Source organism: Cavia porcellus, unplaced genomic scaffold (assembly GCF_034190915.1).
Source record: "Cavia porcellus strain 051 isolate PalLab524CR breed Dunkin Hartley unplaced genomic scaffold, mCavPor4.1 scaffold_15, whole genome shotgun sequence".
Lineage (NCBI taxonomy): Eukaryota > Metazoa > Chordata > Mammalia > Rodentia > Caviidae > Cavia > Cavia porcellus.
In genome coordinates this window covers 48,120,998-48,144,487 of record NW_026947498.1, presented here as the reverse complement: position 1 = coordinate 48,144,487, position 23,490 = coordinate 48,120,998, and the positions used below count along the sequence as shown (strand labels likewise).

Genomic DNA, 23,490 nt, shown 5'->3' with positions numbered 1-23,490 from the left:
CAATGATCCAAAAACATTGATATAGTCAGCTATTTAACACCCCTAAACACACTTGCTGTTATATCCGTTAGAGCTCTTTTTTTTCCCTCTCTTTTTTACAACAAAATTTACACATTTTGGATTTTATTACTCCTTAGTTCTTATTACTTTTTTGGGGGGGAGAGAATACAGTCAAATATGGCATAACAAAGCTGTCAGTCCAAACCAAGGATAGACATAGCACATGGTGTAGAACAGAGTACAAGGTTATCAACAATGGTTATCAACGTTGTCTCTTGTTTCCTTAAAAAGAATTGTCTATCTCATTAGATATTATAAAGTTGGACAAAACAGTAGAGAACAAGACCAATAAAACTTAGGCATTGTAAACATTACAGAACTTCCAAAGAAGACAATAGTCAAACCAGAATGGGTATCTTAGTGAATCTTATTGCCTTCAAAGTAGTTGCCTATGTCTTCAAACTTGATACTATCATATAGAATGGAACAGAGTCTAATCAGTCAAAACAAGATCGTGGGCGTATTACAGGACTTCAAAACAAGTTAATAGGAAATCAAAAAGAGTTACTATTATATATCCTAATTTAAAAAATTTTTTCCCTTAATTAAGACAAACATAAGAAATAACTAAATTTTTTTTAAAGAATAAGGGGGAGATTGAGATAAAACAGGACATAACAATATAACAATAGAGGTCAGAGCATGACTGTTTCAGCAACCTAGTACTTCACCACCATATAACCCGACTTAATAGTAGTTACCATAGTGTCTGTCTTTTTCCTTGAAATATTTGGGTAAAACTTCATATACTCTAGCTTCAAATATTTCCATATCAAGAAGCCCAGAATAAAGCCTTTCTAATTAATGAGTGAAAACTTTATAAGGCTTCAAGGCTACATAATTAGCTATTTTTAAAAAAGTTTTGAATTCTTTTAGCAAAATGAATGAAAATAAGTCTGTAGCAAAATAAAAATTAAAATTATTGGAAGGTCATAGAAATTTAAAAGACTAATTCATAGTCCCTGAATTTATGTCAGAGTATATCTGTAAGCTACTGAGTCTCATTTTCCCCTTTCGAATAGATTGTAGAAGACATAGAAATATGTTGGTGTCTCCTAGAAGTTTATAGAGCTCTTGATCTTCTACTATATCTGCACTGAATGTGAGTTTGGAAAAAATTTTTTTGAGACAGATTGTCACTATGTAGTTCAGGTTGGACTTGAATGTACTTTAAATATTGGGCTGGCCTTGAATTTGAGGTGATCCTCCTGCCTCAGCCTCTTCAGTTCTTCTATTGTATTAGATATTTGAATGTACCAAATACATATGTTGCCTAGATGAAAGGAGTCTACAAGCAGGAAAAAATAGGATAAGGATATCTTTAGATTTTCTGGCAAATTCTGACTAAAAACAGTTACAGCTTTGCTAGAGGGAACAATTAAGAGGATCAGAGGGAGAGCTGATAAACAGAACATGAAAGGAAGCCAGGTGCCTTTACCAAGTTGGCATCCTCTCCCCTCTCTAGTAATCCAGCAGAGATGAAATGGGGAGGGGACCACATAATTCTTTTTTTTTTTTTTTGTCTTTTTCGTTTTTATCGGTACCAGGGATCGAACTCACGACTGCCTGCTTGCAAGGCAGGCGCTTATGCTGCTGAGCTAAACCCCCAGCCCCGGGACCACATAATTCTTATTGAGTATTTAAAATTACAGCTATGCATCTACACACATTCATAGACATACACACACAGATACACACACACACACACACACACACACACACACAGAATCTGACCAAAAATGTATACACACTTCAGGAAAAGAAAAATTGTATGGTGTTTTTTCAACAGATGGTGTTACCCTTGTATGGGATCCCTATAGGATATATTGTATCACAGAAAACCCACTACATTGCCATCTCTTAGAGAAGAAATTGAAAATGCGTGTGTAGCAGTATCAGTGAGCAAGGTTACCCAAGCATTAATTCACCATACTAATAAATATCTGGAAGCTAATGGCCACCACTTTGAGCACGTCTTGTAATTGTGAAGCCAAAGGTAACTTGTACTAATCTCATCTGGTCTCAATAAATTTAGTATTAAAATACTTAAACAATTTTTGTTTTCCTGAAGTGTATAATTTTTTTTGGTCAGATTCTGTGTGTGTGTGTGTGTGTGTGTGTGTGTGTGTGTGTGTGTGTGTGTGTGTTTATTCTCACTCTAGGGCAACAACATTATTCCACTAGTTCCTTACTTAATCACAAACTTGACCTTGTATGTAAAGTCCTCCAAACCAACCCATAAATCCCAGAAATGAAACCCTGACAAGGATAAGCAGGCAAAGAAACCCACTTAAGAATGTACACACAGGCAGTGGTGCCAAGATTAGGATCCTGTGGCCTGGGATAGATACATCCATTCATCCATCTATCTTTCTTTCTTGCTTGCTTTCTTGCTTTCTTCTTTTTCTTTCTTTCTCCTTCTTTTTTTTTTTTTTTAATCAGTACTGGGGTTTAAACTCACGACTGCCTGCTTGCAAAGCAGGTGCTTATGCCACTGAGCTAAATCCCTAGCCCACCCTTCCTTTCCCTTTCCCTTTCCCTTTCCCTTTCCCTTTCCCTTTCCCTTTCCCTTTCCCTTTCCCTTTCCCTTTCCCTTTCCCTTTCCCTTCCCCTTCCCCTTCCCCTTCCCCTTCCCCTTCCCTTTCCCTTTCCCTTTCCCTTTCCCTTTCCCTTTCCCTTTCCCTTTCCTTTTCCCTTTTATTCTTTCATACTTGGATCAAACTTACAACCTCACACTTGCCAAGAAAGTGCTTATACCACTGGCCTAGATCCCCAGCCCCCTCTGGGATACATCTTTAGTAGTTTAGAGAGCTATTCATGTTGTGACAAGTTCCAGGTATCAACCTGAGGGGAAAGGTTACCCAAAGGAAACTGAGGACAAAGGTCCATAGGTACCCACTTTTTTCTGTGCTCCCTGTCCTGATTCTGTGCACTGGGACAGTTTCTTTCTTCTCTTCTCAAATAAAGTCTTTTTCTTTTTAAACTTTATCCCACTAATGTATTAGTTGTGCATAGTTTACAATTCTAGTTGGCTGTGGAGCAGCAGTGTGCTGCACATTTCCAGGTGCAGTAATCTCATAGATTAACACCTGTGTGAAGCTGCAGACAGATTCTGAAACAGTGATACAGAAACCTCAGGTCACTATCATGCAACAGAAAAATGTATTATCTTAAAGGTATGATCACATCCCTAGCTGCGTATTTCTTCATAGGAAGAAATATATGTGCTACAGGTGATCAAGAAGATTAAATTCTGCATTTAAGACATGTTAATTTTTGACAATTTAATTGGGCTCTAAGATAAGACACCTCTTTAAGAATTTGATGCAGCCAAGATGAGAGTGGTTTGTTTCTATGTAAATACATTAAATACTCAAATTAGCATCCTCTCAACCCCAATAGCATGAAGATCTTTGATCTCACTGCTGTCTAGGGTATGATTTCTTCACCACACTGGTTCTGAGAGCTTCCCTACCCACCTTAACCCACTCTACTGTAGAAGGCTCGCTGACTCCTCTTGAAGAAAAAGGATTATGTGTCAGAAAGAGGTATGAGTAGGCTTTATTAGCAAAGGTAGAGAATATATTACACAAACTACAGGGAGTACAGATGATGAGAAAAATGTTATGCATTACAGTTTGGAACTGAATATGTTTATATTGTGAAAAGCTAAGGATACAGCCTCCCCTTCAAAAAAAAAGATACCAGTCTGTTTGCAGGCATGGTGTCTTGGTTACTTTTCTCTCATTGCTGAGATAGAAATATCCAATGCTCCAAATCAAGGGAAGAAAGGTTTATTTAGCTCAAAGTTTGTGGGGGTTACAGTCCATTATCAACTGACTCCAAGGCAAGATGGCAGAGTGGAGGGCAATAGTTCAAGATGGCAAAAGACAGCAAAAGTAAGAAGAGAAAAAAGAGGGAGAGAAATCCTATTTTCCTTCCTTGTATAGTGTGCAGGCTACCTGCCCTTTGATGGGTGTACCACTCACACCATCTCCCTACCTTCCTCTTGCACAGGCTCAAGATGTTTACCAAGTAGGAACCCTGGCCCCCTACTGACTCACTTAAACTTCTAAACTTCTCAAGTTGATATAATGAATAATATCCTAGAGCCATAAGGGCATGCCCTTTATATCTTAAGATGTAGAACTGCTGTTCCTTAGTTCAGCTTCTAGACTTCTCAACCATTACACGTTTTGTTTTTTGAATAGGCCATTTATTCTGTGGGTTCACTCAACTTTTTGTGTACTCTTATAATTGGGCCAATTTATGATCTTTTAGGGATAGGTCTGGTAGGGAAGGGAATATAAATCTAGCCAGGGACTGTTTACACTGGGATAGTCCTTATTTTGGGGCCAGGCTCCTGTATCTTACTTTCTTTATTGAGGCAATTTATGGCTCCTAGTTATGAGTTTGTTAAAAAAGAGTATAAATCTAGCTAAAGTTACTTCAGCTAAGTCCTAGAAGTTGCAGTCTTCTTACAAAGTACAATTTGTAGTTATGCTTTCCTTATCCTTCTACCTATGTCTTATTTCTTCTATCCTACCTCAGTTTAAAAATTAGAAAAACTGTGTTGGATTTTAATGTATCAAGACACTAAGCAACAGTTTAAAATATGTTTTCTAGTCTAAGTGGCTTATTTCTTTTTTAAAATTTTTTTATTTTTAAAGAGGGTAAAATTAAACATAGAACAAAACAGATCTTAAGATAACGATGTAAGAGATTTCAAAGCAAGACAGCCGGAGATTTTCACTATCATATTGTCTCTTGTTTTCTTTCAAATAGTTGTCCATATCTTCACATACAATGAATTCATACAAAACAAAATAGTATAGAACAGGATGATGAAGGCATTTTAGGCCTTTAAGACCAGACAATAAGGAAGTCAACAATGACTGCCATAATGTCTCTCATTCTCTTCTAAATAGCTGTCCATACCTTCATGTATGTTGAAATTAAACAAAACAGTCTAAATCTCAACAAAGAATAATAGTATTGCTGGATTTCACATCATGATGCTATGGAATCAGCACTGGGTACCTTAGTGTCGTTTTTCTAAAGTAGCTGTTCATTTCATCGTGCATTATATTACCGATTCTCATAAACTTTTTAGAAGTTCTACACATGCATGAGTCTTTACATGTATACCTATCCTTTCTGTATCAGAGGGAATAACAAAACAAAACAGGACAAAACAAAACAAATTCCTAGAAAAACATGAAACAAAAAAGACATAAACAACAATAGCAAAGAGTCCAGAATACTGACAATATAGAACTTCAAAACAAGATAGTATGAGCATAACTAGGGTTGTTATTTTACATAATTATCTTCAAGAGTTCCTCAGATCACTGTACAATAATATGGACAATTGTTTCAATACTATGAATTTTAACTATTTTGTCCAAAAAATTACAGAGTTTGTAGCGTCATCACCTTAGCTACCCTAAGTGTGCTTATATAATATTAGACATTTTTTCTTTTCCCTTTTTCTTTTTCATTTCCCCTAAGATATTATTTCCCCTTTAAGCAGATTCTTATCCTTTCACTGTAATTATTGAGTTTTTTGTTTCTTATGTAATCTTACCATTTCTTATACTAGGGAGACTATACAGTATTTACTCATGTGAGTTTGATTTATTTCACTTAGTATGGTTTTGAGTTGCATTCATTTATGTATAAATATCTCAATGCGATCATGCTTTAGAGCAGAGTAGTACTCCACTGTATAAAAATACCACATCTGTTCTATCCATTGCTCAGTTGATGGGCATTTAGGTTGTTTCCAAGATCTGGCTATTATAAATTGTGCTGCTATAAACATGAGTACACATATATCACTGTGGTACGATGTTTTCAGTTCTTTTGGGAATATGCCCAGAAATAGAATAGCTGGGTCAAATGGGATCTCCAATCCCAGCTTTTTGAGGAACCTTCAGACTGACCTTCACAGTAGTTGCACCAGTCTGCATTTCTACCAACAGTGAAGGAGGATTCCTTTTTCCCTGCAGCCTCTCTAGCATTTGTTGTTGGTAGTTTTCTTGATCCTGGCCATTCTTTCTGGAGTGAAATGGAATCTCAGTGTGGTTTTAATTTGCATTTCTCTAATGACCAATGATGCTGAACATTTTTTCATGTATTTATTTGCCATTTGTACTTCTTCAGCTGAGAATTGTGTATTCATTTCAGATGCCCATTTTTGGATTGGGTCTGAATTTTGGCGGTCTTATTTTTTTAAGTTCTTTATATGTTTTAGACAGAATTCCTTTGTGTAAGGGATCGTTCACTAAGATTTTTTTCCCAGTTTGTGGGTTATCTTGTGGCTATGCTGGAGATTTCTTTTGACATGCAAAATCTCTTTAATGGGATGCGATCCCAGTTATTGATTCTGGGAAGTATTTTCTGTGTGTTTTGATTTTTGTTTATGAATTCTCTACCTACCCCTATGTCTTCAAGATTTCTACCTACATTGTCTTTCAACTAATTTAGTGTTTCTGTTTTAATGTTTAGATCTTTGATCCATTTAGACTTTAGTTTAGTACATGATGCTAGGCATGGGTCTAGTTTTAATTTTTGGCATATGGAGAGCCAATTTTTCCAGCACCATTTATTGAAGAGACTTATCTCTCTTCCAGTGGATGTGTTTGGCCCCTTTATCAAAGATAAGGTGTCTGAGTGTGTTTGTAGTTGTAGTTGATCTTCTGATATATTCCATTGATCTTCAGGTCTGTTTTTATTTATTTTTTTATAAAGGATTTTATTTAAAGAGAAAAAAAAGCAAAACAGATAAAAGGGTAGAAGTAATACCGAATTTCAAAAAAACAGATAGTAAGAAATCACTAGTTGATAGATTACATATTGTCATCTTAAAAGTCGCTGTTCAAGTTACAAAATTAAAGCATACAAAGTGGACATTCAAACAGTAACACTGCAAACCGTTCTGTTCAATGATCCAACAAAAACTTAGTAATATGGTTATCCGTTTTACACACTTAAACATACATGCAGTTATATTCTTTAGAGTACTTTCTTTTCCTCTCTCTTTTATAATAACAATTACACATTTTAGGTTTTATTACTCTACAGTTCTTAATACTTTGTTTGAAGAGAATAAAACCAAATGTGACAAAGCAAAATGGAGTCAGTTAAAATAAGAATAGACATAGTATATGATGTAAAAACAAAATACATGGTGATCAACAATGACTGCTATAATGCCTCTTGCTATCTTCAAAAGAATTGCGCATATCTTAAAGAGGGTAAGATTAAACATACCAAAACAGAACAAAACAGATCATAAGGAAACAATTTTAAGAAACACTGATTTCAAAGCAAGTCCACTGGAGATCTTCACTGTCTGTCTTATTGTCTCTAGTTTTCTTCCAAATAGTGGTCCCCATCTTCACACACAGTGAATACATACTGAACATTATAGAACTAATCTGATCATTACAGGGTGATGAAGGCTTTTTAGGTCTTCAAGACCTGACATTGTGGAAGTCAATAGTGACTGCCATAATATCCCTCATTCTCTTCATACTAGTTATCCTTATCCTTCGTTTTTTTTTGTCTTTTTCAGTTTTTATCTGTACCAGGGATCGAATTCACGACCGCCTGCTTGCAAGGCAGGTGCTTATGCCGTTGAGCTAAATCCCCAGCCCCAGTTGTCTTTATCCTTTAAACAGAACATAAGAGACTTAGATTAGTATCACTCTGAACAGTGAATAATAGTTTTGCTAGATTTTATATCATACTATTACAGAATTAGCACTGGGTTTCTTAGTGTCTCTTCTTCTTCAAGAGTATCTGTTTGTTACATCGTGCATTATGTAATCTGTTCCTGTAAACTATTTAGAAATTCTCCCCATGTGTGAATCTCTACATGTATATCTATCCTTTCTGTATTATAGGGAAAAACAGATCATAATAAGACAAAAAAACCCAAATTCTTAGAAAAACATGAAATGAAAAAAAAACATATAAAACCACATTATTAGGTGATCTACAGTAGCTACTGTTCTTTCTCTTGTTATTTTCAATAGAGTTGCCCACATCATCAGACATATAATAATTGAACATAGCATCACATAGCTATTTTAATAAAAACACAACTTTGGAGACATTGTAGGACTTCAAAAACAGTTAATAATCAAACCAGAATGGGTATCTTATTACATCTTGTCATCTTCAGAGTGGTTGCCTCTACTCTAAGACTCAATATTATGAAGCATACCAAATTCAAATAGGATCAGTCAAGGCAAAACTGCAGTTTAACAAAGCAACTTCAAATAAGATCAGTCATAGTAAGACAGTATAAGTAATACAGGGCTTTAGTTTAAGTTAATAGGAAATTAAGGATAGTTAACATGGTATAGCTTGCTATTTTGGGGATAGCTATCTGTGCCCTCAAATCTAGTATGAGTAGACTGACCTGGAAAAATAAAATCATACTAAGCAGAGCGATAAGGCTACTGTGGCTTTTAAATCCTGATACACTATTTATGTCCTCTGCCTTTCTTTTTTAGGCAATTCCTCACCTTTATCTTTCTCAGGATGCTTTGCATATTTTGGGTCCCACTAGTTCCTTTAGTTTTTAGATTAAGGGGTCAACCCATTGTCTGAGTGGTGCTGAATCTTTTACCCCTGAGCTTGATCTTGAGCTATACTGTTTTACTTACTAAAGCCACAAGGTTTTCCTTCCTTCTAGCTTTGTAGTTGTACACTGCACAAAAGTGTCATAACTTTCCAACCTATCTGCAGCTGCTGTACGAGTTGTCCCTATTTCTCTCTGGTTCCCTGTCACTTAGAGCTTCATTTTCTCATCTTTGACTTTCAGTTTATTAACCTTCTTTCAGATTGAGTATATTTCCTATTGAGAGCATCTCAATGGATCCTGCCTCCTAATCTACTCTGCTTGTGTTTCTTTTTATTAATGTATCTAGGCTATGTTAAAAATTATAGCCCACTTTCTCTGCCTCAACTCTGCTATTCTATTTGTCTGCTATTATTTGTCCATTTTTCTCCTTTATTCCACTGTCCTCCTTGTTCATTGAGGCCTCTCTACCACTGTTGCTGGAATCCTGGTATTTTTTTTCTTTCTCTCTCTCTCTCTAGAATATTCTTCAGTATTTTCTGTAGGGTTGGATTGGTGGCCATGAACTCCCACTGTTCCTCATTGTCTTGGAAACATCTTGTTTCTCCATTATTTTTGAGGGAGAGATTTGCCGTGTACATTAATCTTGGTTGGAGGTTATTTTCTTTCAGGACTTGGACTATTTCCCCCCAGGCTTTTCTTGATTTAGTAGTTTGTGTTGATAAGTCTGTTGTTATCTTGATGATTTTTCCTTTGTAGGTAATCTCCTTCTTTTCTCTGGCCGTTTTTAATATTCTGTTCTTGTGGATTTCTGGAATCTTGATTATTATATGTCTGGATGTAGATCTGTTTTGATTGTAGTTGGCTGGAGTTCTGTATGCCTCATTTATCTGGATATCATTTCCTTTTCCTATGCATGGGAAGTTTTCCTTAATTATTTCTGTGAATAGTCTTTGTGGTTACTCCTGCTTCTTCGCTTATGTTTTTTATTCTTAAGTTACAGATCCTTTTGTTGTCTTCTAGCCTTTGAATTGTTATTTCTTGGTTCCTTATTATTTTTAATAGGTCTTTTCTTTCATGATCACACATTGTAAATCTCTCTTCCAGTTTTGAAAGGCTAATTTTAGTTTCTGTGAAGGCATTTTGCCAGCTTTCAATGGAGTTTTTAGTTTCCTGGTAGTCTCTTTGGATCTGTTTCATGTATTCTAGATTTTGTTTATATTCTTCACCGAAGATTTTTTTTCCTTTTCTGGATTCCTCCCTTCTTCCCTCTGCATTTTTTGAGAGGGCTTAGCATTTCTGTAGTTAACCTTTCTATTTCTTATCTCACTTGGGTTAGAATTTCTGTTTTAAGTTCATCTGTGAAGTCACAAATATATTTCTTTATGTCTGCTGATGTTGTGGCTAACATTGCATGGTTGCTGGACTGTTTCTCTTCTGTATTTACCTCTTCTGGACTTATTTTTCCAGGGTCAGCAGCTGGAGGTTTTGTCTTACCTTTTGCTCTTGTCATGTTTCTGGTTTCTTTCAGACAGGTGTGTGGAGGAGCTCTCAGGCTGTCTCTGTATTACTTACAGTTTTTCTAAAGTGTGCTGGCTGGGGGCTTGTTGCCCTTCTAGTTTGCTGATATCTGAGGTGTTGTGCAGGGATGCTGGGGGTTGGCCCCTCCCCTCTGATGCAGTCAAACTGCAAGTTCCTTCAGCATTTTACATTGTGCTGTGGTGGACATCACTGGGTCAGAACAGTTTTGTCCGTTGCTATTGGTTCCCGAATAGTGGCGTGTTTCAGCTCAAGCTGCTCCCACCAATCTTCTCTGGGCTACAGGTGGTTGACTGATGCCATGGTGGTGCCGGGCTCTGTCCTACTCCAAGATGTCTTCCAATCAGCCTCCCATGCCACGCGACCCAATTTCCAGCACTCACTGAGGGCTAATAAAGCTCTTTACCCTGGCTCCACTCCACACTGTGCCGCATCCTCCTGCCAACGGCCTGGGACTCACCAACTCTCATTATTGGAAGCCATGGCTTCAGCGTGACCTTGAATTGTCCAACTCTACGGAGTGCCCAGCACTGCTGTGGAGTCTTAGAGTGTCGGGCTTCATCTCTCTACCCGTGCTTTTCCTTCTTCTGCCTAATTTTATTTTTCTTTTGGTTTCCTCCTGGTTAGTGAGAATCCTTCTCCAATTGTCTGGCCCTCTCCATGTTGTCAGATTCTAGCATCTGGGCTGTTTTCCCTGGAGAGGTTCTCTATCCAGCTTCCCAGCAAGCTGCTATTTTTTTCCTCTTCCAGGTGTGTTTTTATTCTAAGTACCATGCTGATTTATTACAGTAGCTTTGTAATCTAACTTCAAGTTAGGGATTGTGATGCCTCCTGCCTTGCCTTTGTTGATTAGAATTGCTTTTGCTATCCTAGGTCTTTTCTGGTTGCAGATGAATTTCAGGAGTGATTTCTCTAGATCTGTGAGGTATGCTAGTGGCATTTTGATTGGGATTGCATTACCTCTGTGTAAGAATTTTGGGAGATTGGCCATTTTCACAGTGTTTGTTCTTCCTATCAATGGACAAGGGATATCTTTCCATTTTCTGAGGTCCTCTTCAATTTATTTTTTCAGGATATTTAATTTTCCCTGAATAGATCTTTTGCTTGTTTTGTTAGATTAATTCCTAAGTATTTTATTTTGTTGGATGTTATTGCGAAGGATGTGGCTTCTCTGATTGCTCTCACAGTGGTTTTGTTGTTAGTATATAGAAATGCTATTGATTTTTGAGTGTAGACTTTGTATCCAACTACATTACTGAATTTGTTTATTATACATAAGAGTCTTTCAATGGAATTTTGAAAGTCTTCTATGTCGAGTTCATGTCTTCTGCAAATAATGATAATTTAACTTCCTCTTTTCCTATCCTTGCTCCTATTATTTCTCTCTTTTGTCTAATTGCTCTGGCTAGTATTTCCAGCACTATGTTGAACAGGAATCCTGATAATGGACATCCTTGACTTGTGCCTGATGATGTCTTGATTTTTCACTAATTCTATTTAATCTTAGGGCAGTCTTTTTCTGTAATCCTCGGCAGCTGTTAGATCTATTTTTTATGTTTTATTGTTTTTAAGATACCTGTGAAGATTTGGTCACACTCTAATTTCTTGCCTCGTTTTCTAGAGTGGCATATATATGGAAACATGCAAGGTATGCAGTAGATTAATTTGTATCTGTCTTCTTTTACTGAGCATGTTTTGGAATTATCCATGTTATGTGTATCAGTAGTTCATTCCATTTTATTATTGAGTAGTATTACATTGTATGAAAATTCTCTATTTTGTCCATTTACCTGTTGATGGAATTTAGGGTGTTTCCAGTTTTGAGCTGTTAGGTTATAGCTGCTGTGACTATTCATAGACAAGTGTCATGTGGATATGTTTTCTTTTGGATATCTGGGATTTCTGGGATTTTTATGTCAAGTGCATTTTTAGCTTTGTTAGAAACTTGTCAAACTGTCTTCCAAAGTGGTTATGACATATTACATTTTCACCAGTGTTTTGGAGAGTTTCATTTGCTCTACATTCCTGCCAACACTTAGGTAATTGATGATAGTATCTCATTATGGTTAGTGCATTTGCTTGATGACTGATGATTCTGAACCTTCTTTCTTGTATGAGGCTTTTTATTTTATCTAGTGTCTGTTAGAATCTTTTGTTTCCTTCTCCATTTGTATAAAGAAAATCATTTTTTTAATTGAACATCTTTTTGTGTTCATGTTGGCCATTCATATATTTTTTTGAAAGAACAGTAAATATTCCAAGCCACGTTTTGAAAAAATGAAATAAAACTTGTATCATTCATCTCAACCTTTTTTTAGTTTCCAGAATCAAAAAGGTCTGGCAAAAGATATTTTTCCTGATTTATGAATTGATCTATTCAGGTTATACAATTAAAAACAGTATTTGTGTTTTATTCATACAGAAAGTCTGATTTTTTAAAATGTATTTATGCTATTTTCCTACAATTACAGATTTTCATATATATGAAGCAGTGCTACATGAGATAGAGTATACTTCTTTTTAACAATACTGATTTTAAGGAATCTTGAGTATATAGATTAATAAGTTTCTTTTAGATGACATTAAATGAGAATGATAAATTGTAAAGCTTACAAAGGACATTTTTAAAATAGATAATTGCATGATTTTATACAGCTTAGACAAATAGCAGAATTGGTACATACATTGTTGAGTTAGAATTTTCTATGTGTCACTTTTTATTGTCAGATATATAATTTACTAAAAATAAAAAGTAGAAAGTTTAATGTATTATTGTTGTTTAATATATTTTAATAAGGCAAATATACTGATTTAACCACCTCTCAGTTGCACAAAATAAAAAATTACCCTAGAAATTTTCATGTGCCTTTGTAATCAGAATTATTGAAACAGTCCTTCAAGGGAAACTCTACAGTATTCTTTCTTTTTTTTGGTACCAGGGATTGAATTCATGACCTTGCACTTAGCGGATAAGTGCTTGAACCACTGACCTAAATCCCCAGCTCAGCTCTCTGACTTTCAACATCTAACTTTTTTATTTTGGTAGAATAGTGTTGCTGCCTAAGTATGTATCCCTAATACTGTATAGATACTATTGCCACCCAATTATGTAACTTTAATACTTAGTTTAGATTATATTTTGCTTGATTGGAATGTTGTGTTCTCTAGCTCTCCCTCTATCTGTCTCTCCCTTCCTTTCTTCCTTTGGTACTGGGCATTGAACTCAGGAACTTCACATTCAGTTATATCCCATGCTCTTTATATTTTTTACTTTGAAGCTAGGTTGCTAAGTTGCCCAGGCTGGGATGTAACTTACAATTTTTATACCTCAACCTGTAAAAATGCTGGTGTTGCAGGTATTATTATGAATGATTGTTGGAAATTGTCAAATGCTCTTTCTGCATCTATTGAGATGATCATGCATTTCTTGACTGTTTTAATATGGTGTATTATATTTATTGATTTGCATATGTTGAACCATCCTGGCATCTCTGGAATGAATTATACTTGGTCATGGTGTGTAATCTTGATGATTTGCTGCATTCTATTTACCAGTGTCTTACTGAGGATTTTGTGTCTATGTTCATTACACAGAAATTGGTCTGTAGTTCTCTTTTTTTGGCTGGCTCCTTTTCTGGTTTTAGTATCAGGGTAATATTTACTTCCTGGAATGACTTTGGAAATATTATTTTGTTTTGAGTTTCATTAAAGAGTTTGAGAAGTAGTGACACTGTGTCTTCTCTAAATGTCTTCTACAATTCAACCATAAATCCAGCAGGACCTGGGCTTTCCTTTGTTGGGAGGTTTTCAATTACATTAACAATTTCATTGACCAATATTGGTTTATTTGGGATTTTTACATCTTCTTGATTCAATTTTGATAATATATAGCTAGGAATCTTTCCTTTTCTTTTACATTTTCCATCTTATTAGAATAGAAATTCTCATAGTAGGTAGTGAGGATCTTGTGGATTTCTTTAAAAATTTTTAAAAAAATTTTAAACAGAACAAAACCAAACAAAATAAAATGGAATAAAGATAATCGAAACAAAACTGTGAAAGTGATACAGGACTTCAAAACAAGGTAATAGGAATTTAACAATGGCTGCCATAATGCCTCTTATTATCTTTAAAAAAGCTGCCCATACCATCAGACATAATAAAATCAAACAAAACAGAACAGAATAAAACCAAGAAAAACAAAATAATAAAAGCAATATAGGACTTCAAAATAAGATGACAGAAAATCAACAATGGCTACCATAATATATCTTGTTATCTTTAAAATAGCTACCCATGTCATCCGATGTAATAAAATTAAACAATACAAAACAATGAAAATGATACAGGACTTTAAAACAAGATAATAGGTAATCAACAATGGCTACCATCTCAGAAGGAAATCCCCCAAGCGTGCTATATTGCACATTGTTATCCTCTAAATAGATGCTTAGACTATCAAACAATATAGGCATTAAGTTTTTTTTTTTTTTTAATTTCAGCAGCTATCATCTCAGCCTGTGTTTCTCTGAATCAGCTGGTTGATTATGGAGGGGGGTTTCAGCTCGGCACTTCTTGTCTCCGAACCCATGCACCAGTGGCTCACAGGAAGGGATTGACTCAGTACATTACCTCTGCTTGCTCACAGGAAGGGGATAGCTTCTTCTTGGTTCTCTTCCTAGTATGCATGACAGCCTCTGGCTCACAAGAGGGAGTTGGCCAGTCTTGTGGGTTTCTGCAGGATCTGTTGTGATTTCACCTTTTTCTTTCCTAATTGCGTGGATTTGAGTCCTTCCTTTTTTTTTTTTTTTGATAGGGTTGGCTAAGGGTTTATTGATTTTATTTAATCTTTCAAAGAAAGTAGCTCTTCAATACATTGATTCTTTGTATTTTTTAAGTCTCTTGAATTATTTATATTCTGATCTTTGTAGTTTCCTCCCTTATATGACCTTTAGGCTTGACTTGTTGTTCTTTTTCTGAAGCTGTAGGTTCAACTTTAAATTTTTTATGTAAGCTTGCTTTGTTTTCCTGATACAGATATTTACCACTATGTATTTGCCTTGTAGGACTACTTTCATTATGCCCTATAAGTTCTAGTATGTTGTTTTTGCATTATTATTTAATTATTTGAAACTGTCTAGTTTCTTCTTTAATTTCATGTGTCACCCATTGGTTGTTCAGAAGAGTATTTTTAATCTCTATGTTTATGATGTTCTTGTAGTTTATTTTGCCATTAATTTTCAATTTCATTATACTGGGGTCTGATAATATATGGAATAATTGCAATGCATTTGTCTTAATTTAAGCATGTTTTATGAATAATCTTGTGATCTGTTTTGGAGAATGTCCTGTGTATATGTGAGAAGAATGTGTATTCTGATGCTGTGGGGTGGAACACTGTAGATATTTACTAAGTCCATTTGTTCAAAAGTTTGGTTAAGTTCTAATATATATTTTTTGTCTAATTGATTGGTCTATTTGTGACAGTGGGATATTGAGGTTCCCTGTTACAACTGTATTAGTGCGTCTTTGATTTTTCATATTTGTTAATATTGTTTTGTATAGTTGGGTACACTGGTATTTGGTGTGTATATATTTAATGTTTGTTACCCCTTCCTCTTGAATTGTTCCCTTTACAAGGATGTAATGACCCTTCACTGTCTCTCGATCAGTGTTGGCTTGAAATTCATTTACTTGCAAATGGAATATATACGCCAGCTTTTTTCTGGGTTCCTGTTGCATGAAATATTGTTTTCCACCCTTTGACTTTCAGTCTGTGAATTTCTTTTTGAATTAAATGTATTTCTTGTATGCTGTAGATTGTTGCATCTTGCTTCTAGATCCACTCTGCCACTTTAATTTTTTACATTGGTGAATTGAAGCCATTAATATTGCTGGTTATAACTGATAGGTATTGACTTAACTTAGTTACGTTATTCTCCTGTTATTTGCTCCCTTTTCATCTGATCTGTTTGTTTTACCTGGTGGATTCATTCTGTTGGGGTAAACTTAGTTGTAATCCTTGTTATTTCTAGAGTATTCTTCAGAACCTTTTGGAGTGCTGGTTTGGTGTTTATGAATTTCCTCCAGTATTCATTGTTTTGGGAATATCTTATTTTGCTTTCAGTTTTGAAAGATTGTTTTGGGAGGAACATCAGTCTGAGTTGGAGGTTGTTTTCTTTTAGGCCTTAAAATACTTTACTTGAAGCTCTCCTTAACTTTTTTTTTTTTGTACCAGGGATCGAACTTACCAGCTTGCACTTACCAGGGAAGCACTTAAGCCACTGCCAATCCCCAGCCAACCTCTCCTCAATTTGAAAGTTTGTGTTTAGAAGTATACTGTGATTATGATGGACTTTCCTTTATAGGTGATTTGATTTTTTTTCTCCAATAGCTTTTACTGTTACATTCTTGTGTTGACTTTCTGGAATCTTGACTATTATATTCCTAGCTATAAATTTTATTTTTCTGATCATGGCTAAAGTTCTGTACGCTCACTTACATGTATGTCAAATATTTTTTCCCTGCCAGGAAAGTTTTTGTCATAATGTCTGTTAAAAGGTTTTTAAAATGTCATTTGCTTTATACTGCTTTTTTTCATTGACTCTAGTGAACCTTAGGTTATTTTTCTTTGTATCATCTAACAACTGCTGGATTGATTTTTTTGTGGTCCCTTGCTATTTTTAATGATTGTTAATCATGAGCCTGTCTTCTGTATCTGAGCTTCTGTCCTCACATTGGTTCATTCTGCTGCATATAATTTTCATGGGATTTTTTGTCTCATAGATATCTGTTTGAGTCTGTATGATGGATTCCACTTCTTGTGTTGTTGGTCATTCTTGGGTTTCATCATTTTCCAGAGCTCCTCTGTTATTATCTGTATGTGTTCTAGAGTCTCTAAACATGAATTTCATTATAGTTAACCATTTTTGTAAGCACCTGAGAAATTATTTCTGATTTGATTTTTTTGTAGAGCCTTGTTCATTTACCTTGTTAATTCTGCTATTATTCCAGAAAGTCCAGGTGGGTGGCTTTTTGATAGTTCCCCCTTTCATTTCTCCCTGGATTTTCCTTTGGTGAGCTGGATGTCTAGGGTTTCATCTTGTTTTAAATGTGTTGTCATTTTTGTTTTGTTTTGTTTTAGTTTAGTTCCTGAGTTGATGCTTGTAAATTGCCTATGGTGAGTACTTTTACTGTAGTATTTTAGATTTGTTGGTAAATGCCTACTTCTTTGATGTGTCTCCCAAGTGTAGCTGACTTTGGGTTTTGATTCTGTTGCAAAATCCTGTGTCTTCAGTTTAGTGAGGGTGAGAAGTTACTGTCCACTTGGCCCAGCCCTGGTTCTTTGGCACTGGCATATAGTTTTTTTTTCTTTTTTTTTTTTTTTTTTTGATGACTGTTGGCAGTCTCAGCCTTGGTACACTAGGAAGAATAACTGTTTAGAATAATTTTGTCACCTTGGCTAAGTGGTAAATCAGCAATAACAATAGCAACAAACAGCCTAGAAAATGACAAACTGAGGTAACTATTAATTTGTCACCTTTAAACTTATGAACTAGATTAGTGCTTATATAACAAAATCTAAAATGAACCAGAAAATTGTATGCAGTAAATAAACCTTTAAATTTTTTCTCAGGGGAGAGAAAGTTTAAAAGTGGTTAAGGATAAAAGTAGAGAAACAGAGAAGAGGAAGAGATTAGAAGCATGGCTAGAAGATGAAGCAGGCTTATGTAAATTTGGGAAATTGATATAGAAAATGGGAGAAATAAGGAAGAATTAAAAACAAGAACAGAGCATAACAACAACAAAAGTATGAACTGTGTTTACTCTCATATAAAAAGAAGAAACAGTGGAAAATTAAATAAAGTGGATACATTAAATAAAGTGGAAAAAAATAAAAGAAAACCAAAAAACAAGAAAAGAGAAAGAGAAAAAAAGTCCACTTCAGGGTGTATCTCTGTTGTCACTAGTAGACATTGTAGACAAATAGAGTCCAGATCCGTTGTGATTAATTCCAGCTATCTAGGAGTAGCTTTATGGTGGGGGTAGTAGATAATCCTAGGAAACTTGCACCTTACTTCTAATGAAGTTCAGGGCTCAGGCTTTTTTCTGGCGTAAGTCTGTAATAGACTCATTCAGCCTGTAGCAGTGCCTGTGTCTTCTGTGGGCTTGAGCTCTGCTGGGAGCTGTTAGGTGGAGCCAGCATTTGTTGAGTTCTGGGCTCTGTTGGGCTCACTGGCACAGCTGTCTGTGGGGGCTTCTCTGGTTGCCAGCTGTCACTGTGTGTCTATAGGTTTCAGCTGCCTTTCCCATGCAGTGTATCCCATTTCAGGAAGAAAGTACTGCCTGCCACCTCTTGTTTTGCTGAAGTTCCTCTTTGCTCTCCACATGGGCTTCAATTCTGACTTCAGTTCCTCCCGGGTCTTGGAAACCCACTTCCCTTCTTTTCTTCCTCACACTGCTAGATTACAGTGTCTAGACACCAAATCTCAGTGAGATTCTTTCTCTGTTGCTCACCGTTTGCCATCTTCCCAGAATTAAGATTTTTTGGCCTTTCTTTTTTATCTTTTTCTCAGTTTTTCACTTAGCCCCCTTTCAAAGTTAACTCAAAGCTCATAAGCTCAGTAAAACATTTCCTGACTTGGTTCAGAAGATGTGTATCATTTATATTCCTCCTTCATGTAACTTGTCACAATTGTAAATGATGAAGCCAGTTATACTATGGAATTAAGTTCAGTGAAGGCAAAAACTGCATCTTGTTTGTTGCTAAGTTTTTAGATCCTGTCAGCACTGTTCTTTTACTAGAATATGTTCGCTAAATATATGTTGAATGAATTATTAATTCATAGAAATATCACCTATGTCTTTATTCTTTAAATTTAATCCTTCCCCTAAATCAACACTGTTGGAGTTTTATTGCAGTCCATAGAAGTTCTTAGGACTTGTGTACTCTTCCTAGATCATTTGGGGATATGTCCTTAGCTGCTGCAACTGTGATCTTTTTCTCTCCTATTTAATCTTGAAAATAACGTAAACATTTTGCTTTCTATTTCTTAATATTCTTGTGTTTATTCAACAGACAAGGAAACAAAAATGCCTAAAACTACTTACCAGAGAGTAAAATAGACACTTTTCTCATTAAAAATTTTCAGTTATTTCTCATTTGACATTTCTTGAAGTCCACTTAGTAGTCTATTCATACTATTGCAAAACTATATCCCATAGTTCCAGAACTAAATATAGTTTTTCAAATATTGTCAGGATAGAGATGTATTGAATGAGCAAATAGGCAAAATAGGCAATGAGATTGATACATTAAATGTTTTAAATTTATGCATTTCAGAAATATGGTAAATTAAATCCATATTTTAAGAGTATGATGATTTAGGTTTATAGATGATGTATTATTTCAGTGCTTGTTTTGATAATTTTTCTGAATCAGCACCTCTAAACAAACAAACAAAAAACCACATTTTTTAGTGCAGAAAGTGGTTATATCTGTGATGAGATATGTACAGGTTGCCAGCAACCTAGCAGCTACATGTGTGTGAGCACTTTTTTAGTATGCACAACAAAGTTCGAATGAAAATCCCAGCCTAAGTGAATAGGCCTTACCTTTTAACATATTTTGGGGAATAGCTAAGCTTTTTTGTTTTCTTATTTATCATATTTCTACACTAGTTAATTGGTTGAAGAGCTAGAAAGTTAGAATTTTTACACATACTCATTTGTTACAGTTTGTGGTATACTCATGTATTGTACAATTTTAGTACCATATTTATTAATTATTTATGTGTATAACAGGCAACTCAAAGTTATGTTGACGAATGTCCTATGGACGGATTTAGGACGAAAATTCAGAAACTCCCTACCTAGAAACGATCCTAATTTATGTGACGCCAGCAAGGTGCAATCAGACTCATTGCCTTCGACATCTGTTGACAGCGTAGAGACATGTCAGAAATTAGAGCTTCTTCACCAGAGACTTAAATTATCTGAAAGGTATGTTGTTCAGTATTGGTCTTGTTCAACTTACCATATTTGAAATACTATAAATCCAATACTCTTTCAGAATAAGATTGTTGGAAATGATCTTAAAGAAGACCTGCATATATAGTATGCATCACTCAAAGCAAATCTTGAAGCTTCCAGTCTTAATTCACAAAGTTATGTGATGGTTCTGTATTTCATTAAATGGACAGCCATGGAAATACATTTAAAAAAAGATGTGTCCTTAGTACATTTAACTTACTTTATAATAGTTTAATTCATATGTACATTTGTTTAGGGATTATTTTATAATGTTAAATGAATATATATATACACTATGTATACATATATATGTGTATATATATGTATAACACATTTGTATGTATGTATTTGTTTTCTACATCTTTAACATACCTTTTAGATGTTATTTAATCTGACTAACTTTGGGAGATTTCTTATATGTGTTGTTTTTACATTTTTTTTCCCAAAAAGGATACTAAAATATTGCTTCCAGGTTTTTAATAGTAAATATTCATTTTAATTTGGGTAACTAACAGGACCAGTTTTATTTCATGTTTTTAAAAGGAATTGTAGCTGAAGTTTGGAGCTGAAATCTAGAAATAAGCTTTAAATATATTCCCACTTACAGTTTTAACCCTTAAATATTTATTTTTGGGCCGTCACATATTTCATTGTCAACTAGAATAACTTGGTGATAGCTAGGCAGCATTTTGATAATATGGTTTGGAATCCAAATGACCATATTGAAGTACTTTAAACCAAAACCTAGATTAAAAATTGCTAAGTTTGAACAGTTATTTTAAAAATAAAAGAATTTTACCAAAACAAGTAAGCATAATGCACAGTATTTTTTTTTAAAGAACAGTCTTAGGAAAAGGTAAAATCACAAAAAGTTTAGTGAGCTATTGTTTACTAGGCCAGTCTGATATAAGTTTAACTTTCTAAAACATTGATTCTTGGAGTCAGACAATTTACTATCAGTAATCTATAGATAGCTTGCTTTTATTTTTCTGGAGTCTAACAGCTTTCCTTATCAGTAAAGGAGAAATAATTTCTAACTGTGCTGACAGATCTAAATAAAGCATTAGTGAAAAGAATGACATTATAATACCTTTGCTACTTATGAAAAGAAACTTTAACTCTCCTCCAAATGACAATAAACTCATCGGTCCCCTCATCCCATGGCTGCCCGTTTGGAAATTAGAATGGTACATTGTTTCATTTTCTCTAAAGAGTAGTGTTTCCCATCAAGAATTGTTAGCACTTAAATTTTATGTTTATGAAATTAAAATATAATATGAAGAATTTGAATACAATTCTTTTTTTTTGCTGCCCCTTTGTCCCAATCTGCGTATTAGAATTCAGCTAGACCAGACCTTCTTCATAAGGCTTGAGTGTTCTAAACTGAATTTGTTCCAGAATTAGAACATAATCTTTATTGTCAAATTTGTTCTTATTTTTATGTTCCTTTACTGTCTGAGTGAATGACTTGTCCATATACTCAGTTTTATAGATTAGAACAGTTTAATAAAGTAGAGTTTTCCTTGATTCCTCTTTTACTTTATCCTTTATACTCAATCATTTACCATGTCTAATTAATCTTGAAATAATCTCATCTTTATTGCCCGTTTCTCAGCTCAAGCCCAAATGACTTTGTGTTTTTATTACTATGACAGTTACTTGATTGAGCTTCTTATGCATAACCGTTTTTTCTTATCTTATTATTTACATTTTTTGTGTAACTATTCATTCTAAAATTCACATCTTGTCACCACTAGTTTAACATCTTTCTGTGAGTTCTTATAGCCTTCATGAGAAAGTTTGAACTACTTGTTTTGTCATATAATGTCCCTAATGCTTTTCCCCTTTGGCTTTTTCTATCTAGCCTTATATCTATCCACTTTACCTTTATTTTGTTCTTCAGACATAGGAACTATTGGTATCTCACTGAATGTATAATGTATGTTTATATGCATTATACTGAATGTATAATGAATGTGTAATAATATGTTTTTTACATTGTTAGTTGTCTTGGAAACATTTTTCTTTTTACTGACTTGTGTAATTTTGAACATTGAGTTCACAAATCACCTTTAAGAGACTTCCTTGGTTATACCTTCTGTGTCTACATTTGATCCCTTTCTCTGTCTTGGTAAACAGCCTATTCACACATCATAGCACTCATCACAATGTATTGATTTTTTTTTTTTAAGTTTCTCTATCTCTCTGAGTAAGCTTCATGAGGGTAGAACTATATTTTATTTCTTATATTTTCTTTGTTTTGATACAGTACTGGGCACATAATAAATACTCAATAAATGCTTTTTGAATAAAAGTAAGTAATTGCTTCTCACCAGAGTTATATTTTCAGACTTTCAGACTGATATATATTTTTCTCTATCAGAATGAATTAATATTGTTGACAGCAAGAAAAAGATATGAGAAGATTTAAATAAGGATGTTGGAGAACTTTTGGGCATAGCTTTGAATAGATGATAATCAGATTTGCTGTTTGCCTGCAATAGGAAAATTACATTTTGTTAGTGTGCTTAAATTTGACATGAATCTCTTGGCTTATTTTATTTTTTACCTGTCTAGCTCTTAATTACTTCAGAAACATAAAAGGGAGAAAAATTTAATTTTAATTTTATTTTTAAATTTAACTTAAAGTTTAACGATCATGTAAGCTGAAATTACTAATTCAGCTCTAAAGATAGCATTTTTCTGGGTATTTTATTTGTGTTCTGGGTTCTAAAGTTAGTGAATTAAGTATATTGGGTTTTACGTACAGATCATGTGACCCTTGGTTTCTGCATGACACTGAGAGAAAAACAGAAAACGCATGGTTCATGTCAGCCTTTTTAAGGGTCAAGAATTTTTGAAATATCCAACTAGCAGTGTGTGAAATATATATATGTGTGTGTGTGTGTGTGTGTGTGTGTGTGTGTGTGTGTTAAAAGAATGTTCTTTTGAATACTGTTGACATTTTTGAAAGGAAGCTATAACACATTATTTTATTTTACTATAGGGCTTAGCTCCATACATGGTATTAACCTATTTTTCTGGGAGCAAATTTCTACATATTTATAAATCTTGGTCAGTAGACAAGAAGAGGCCTCTTGAAACACAAATAGAAAGCTTTTGAGAAGATCAGTTTTCTTTTGTTCCAGAAATTTTGGAGAAATAAGGTTACAGTATAACCATAATCCATTAATAAGAGTGACTTCCTGGTATTTGGAATTTCTCTAAATGATCTAAATATATTTTATTTGTTTTTGCTTAATTTA

At 34.5% G+C, this 23,490-nt stretch overlaps 1 protein-coding gene across 10 annotated transcripts in view; it reads left to right on the top strand.

The window, feature by feature from the left end:
* The window catches only part of Senp7 (SUMO specific peptidase 7), a 202,390-nt gene that overhangs the window by 83,484 nt on the left and 95,416 nt on the right, over positions 1-23,490 (top strand). For 5 of the 10 annotated variants that reach the window (XM_063224873.1, XM_063224874.1, XM_063224875.1 and 2 more), the window contains one exon: positions 19,997-20,194. The exons of the other annotated variants lie outside the window; for them this stretch is intronic. In XM_063224873.1, the coding sequence (XP_063080943.1) occupies positions 19,997-20,194 (198 nt within the window). The remainder of the gene's footprint in view (positions 1-19,996; positions 20,195-23,490) is intronic. 10 annotated transcript variants of the gene reach the window in all.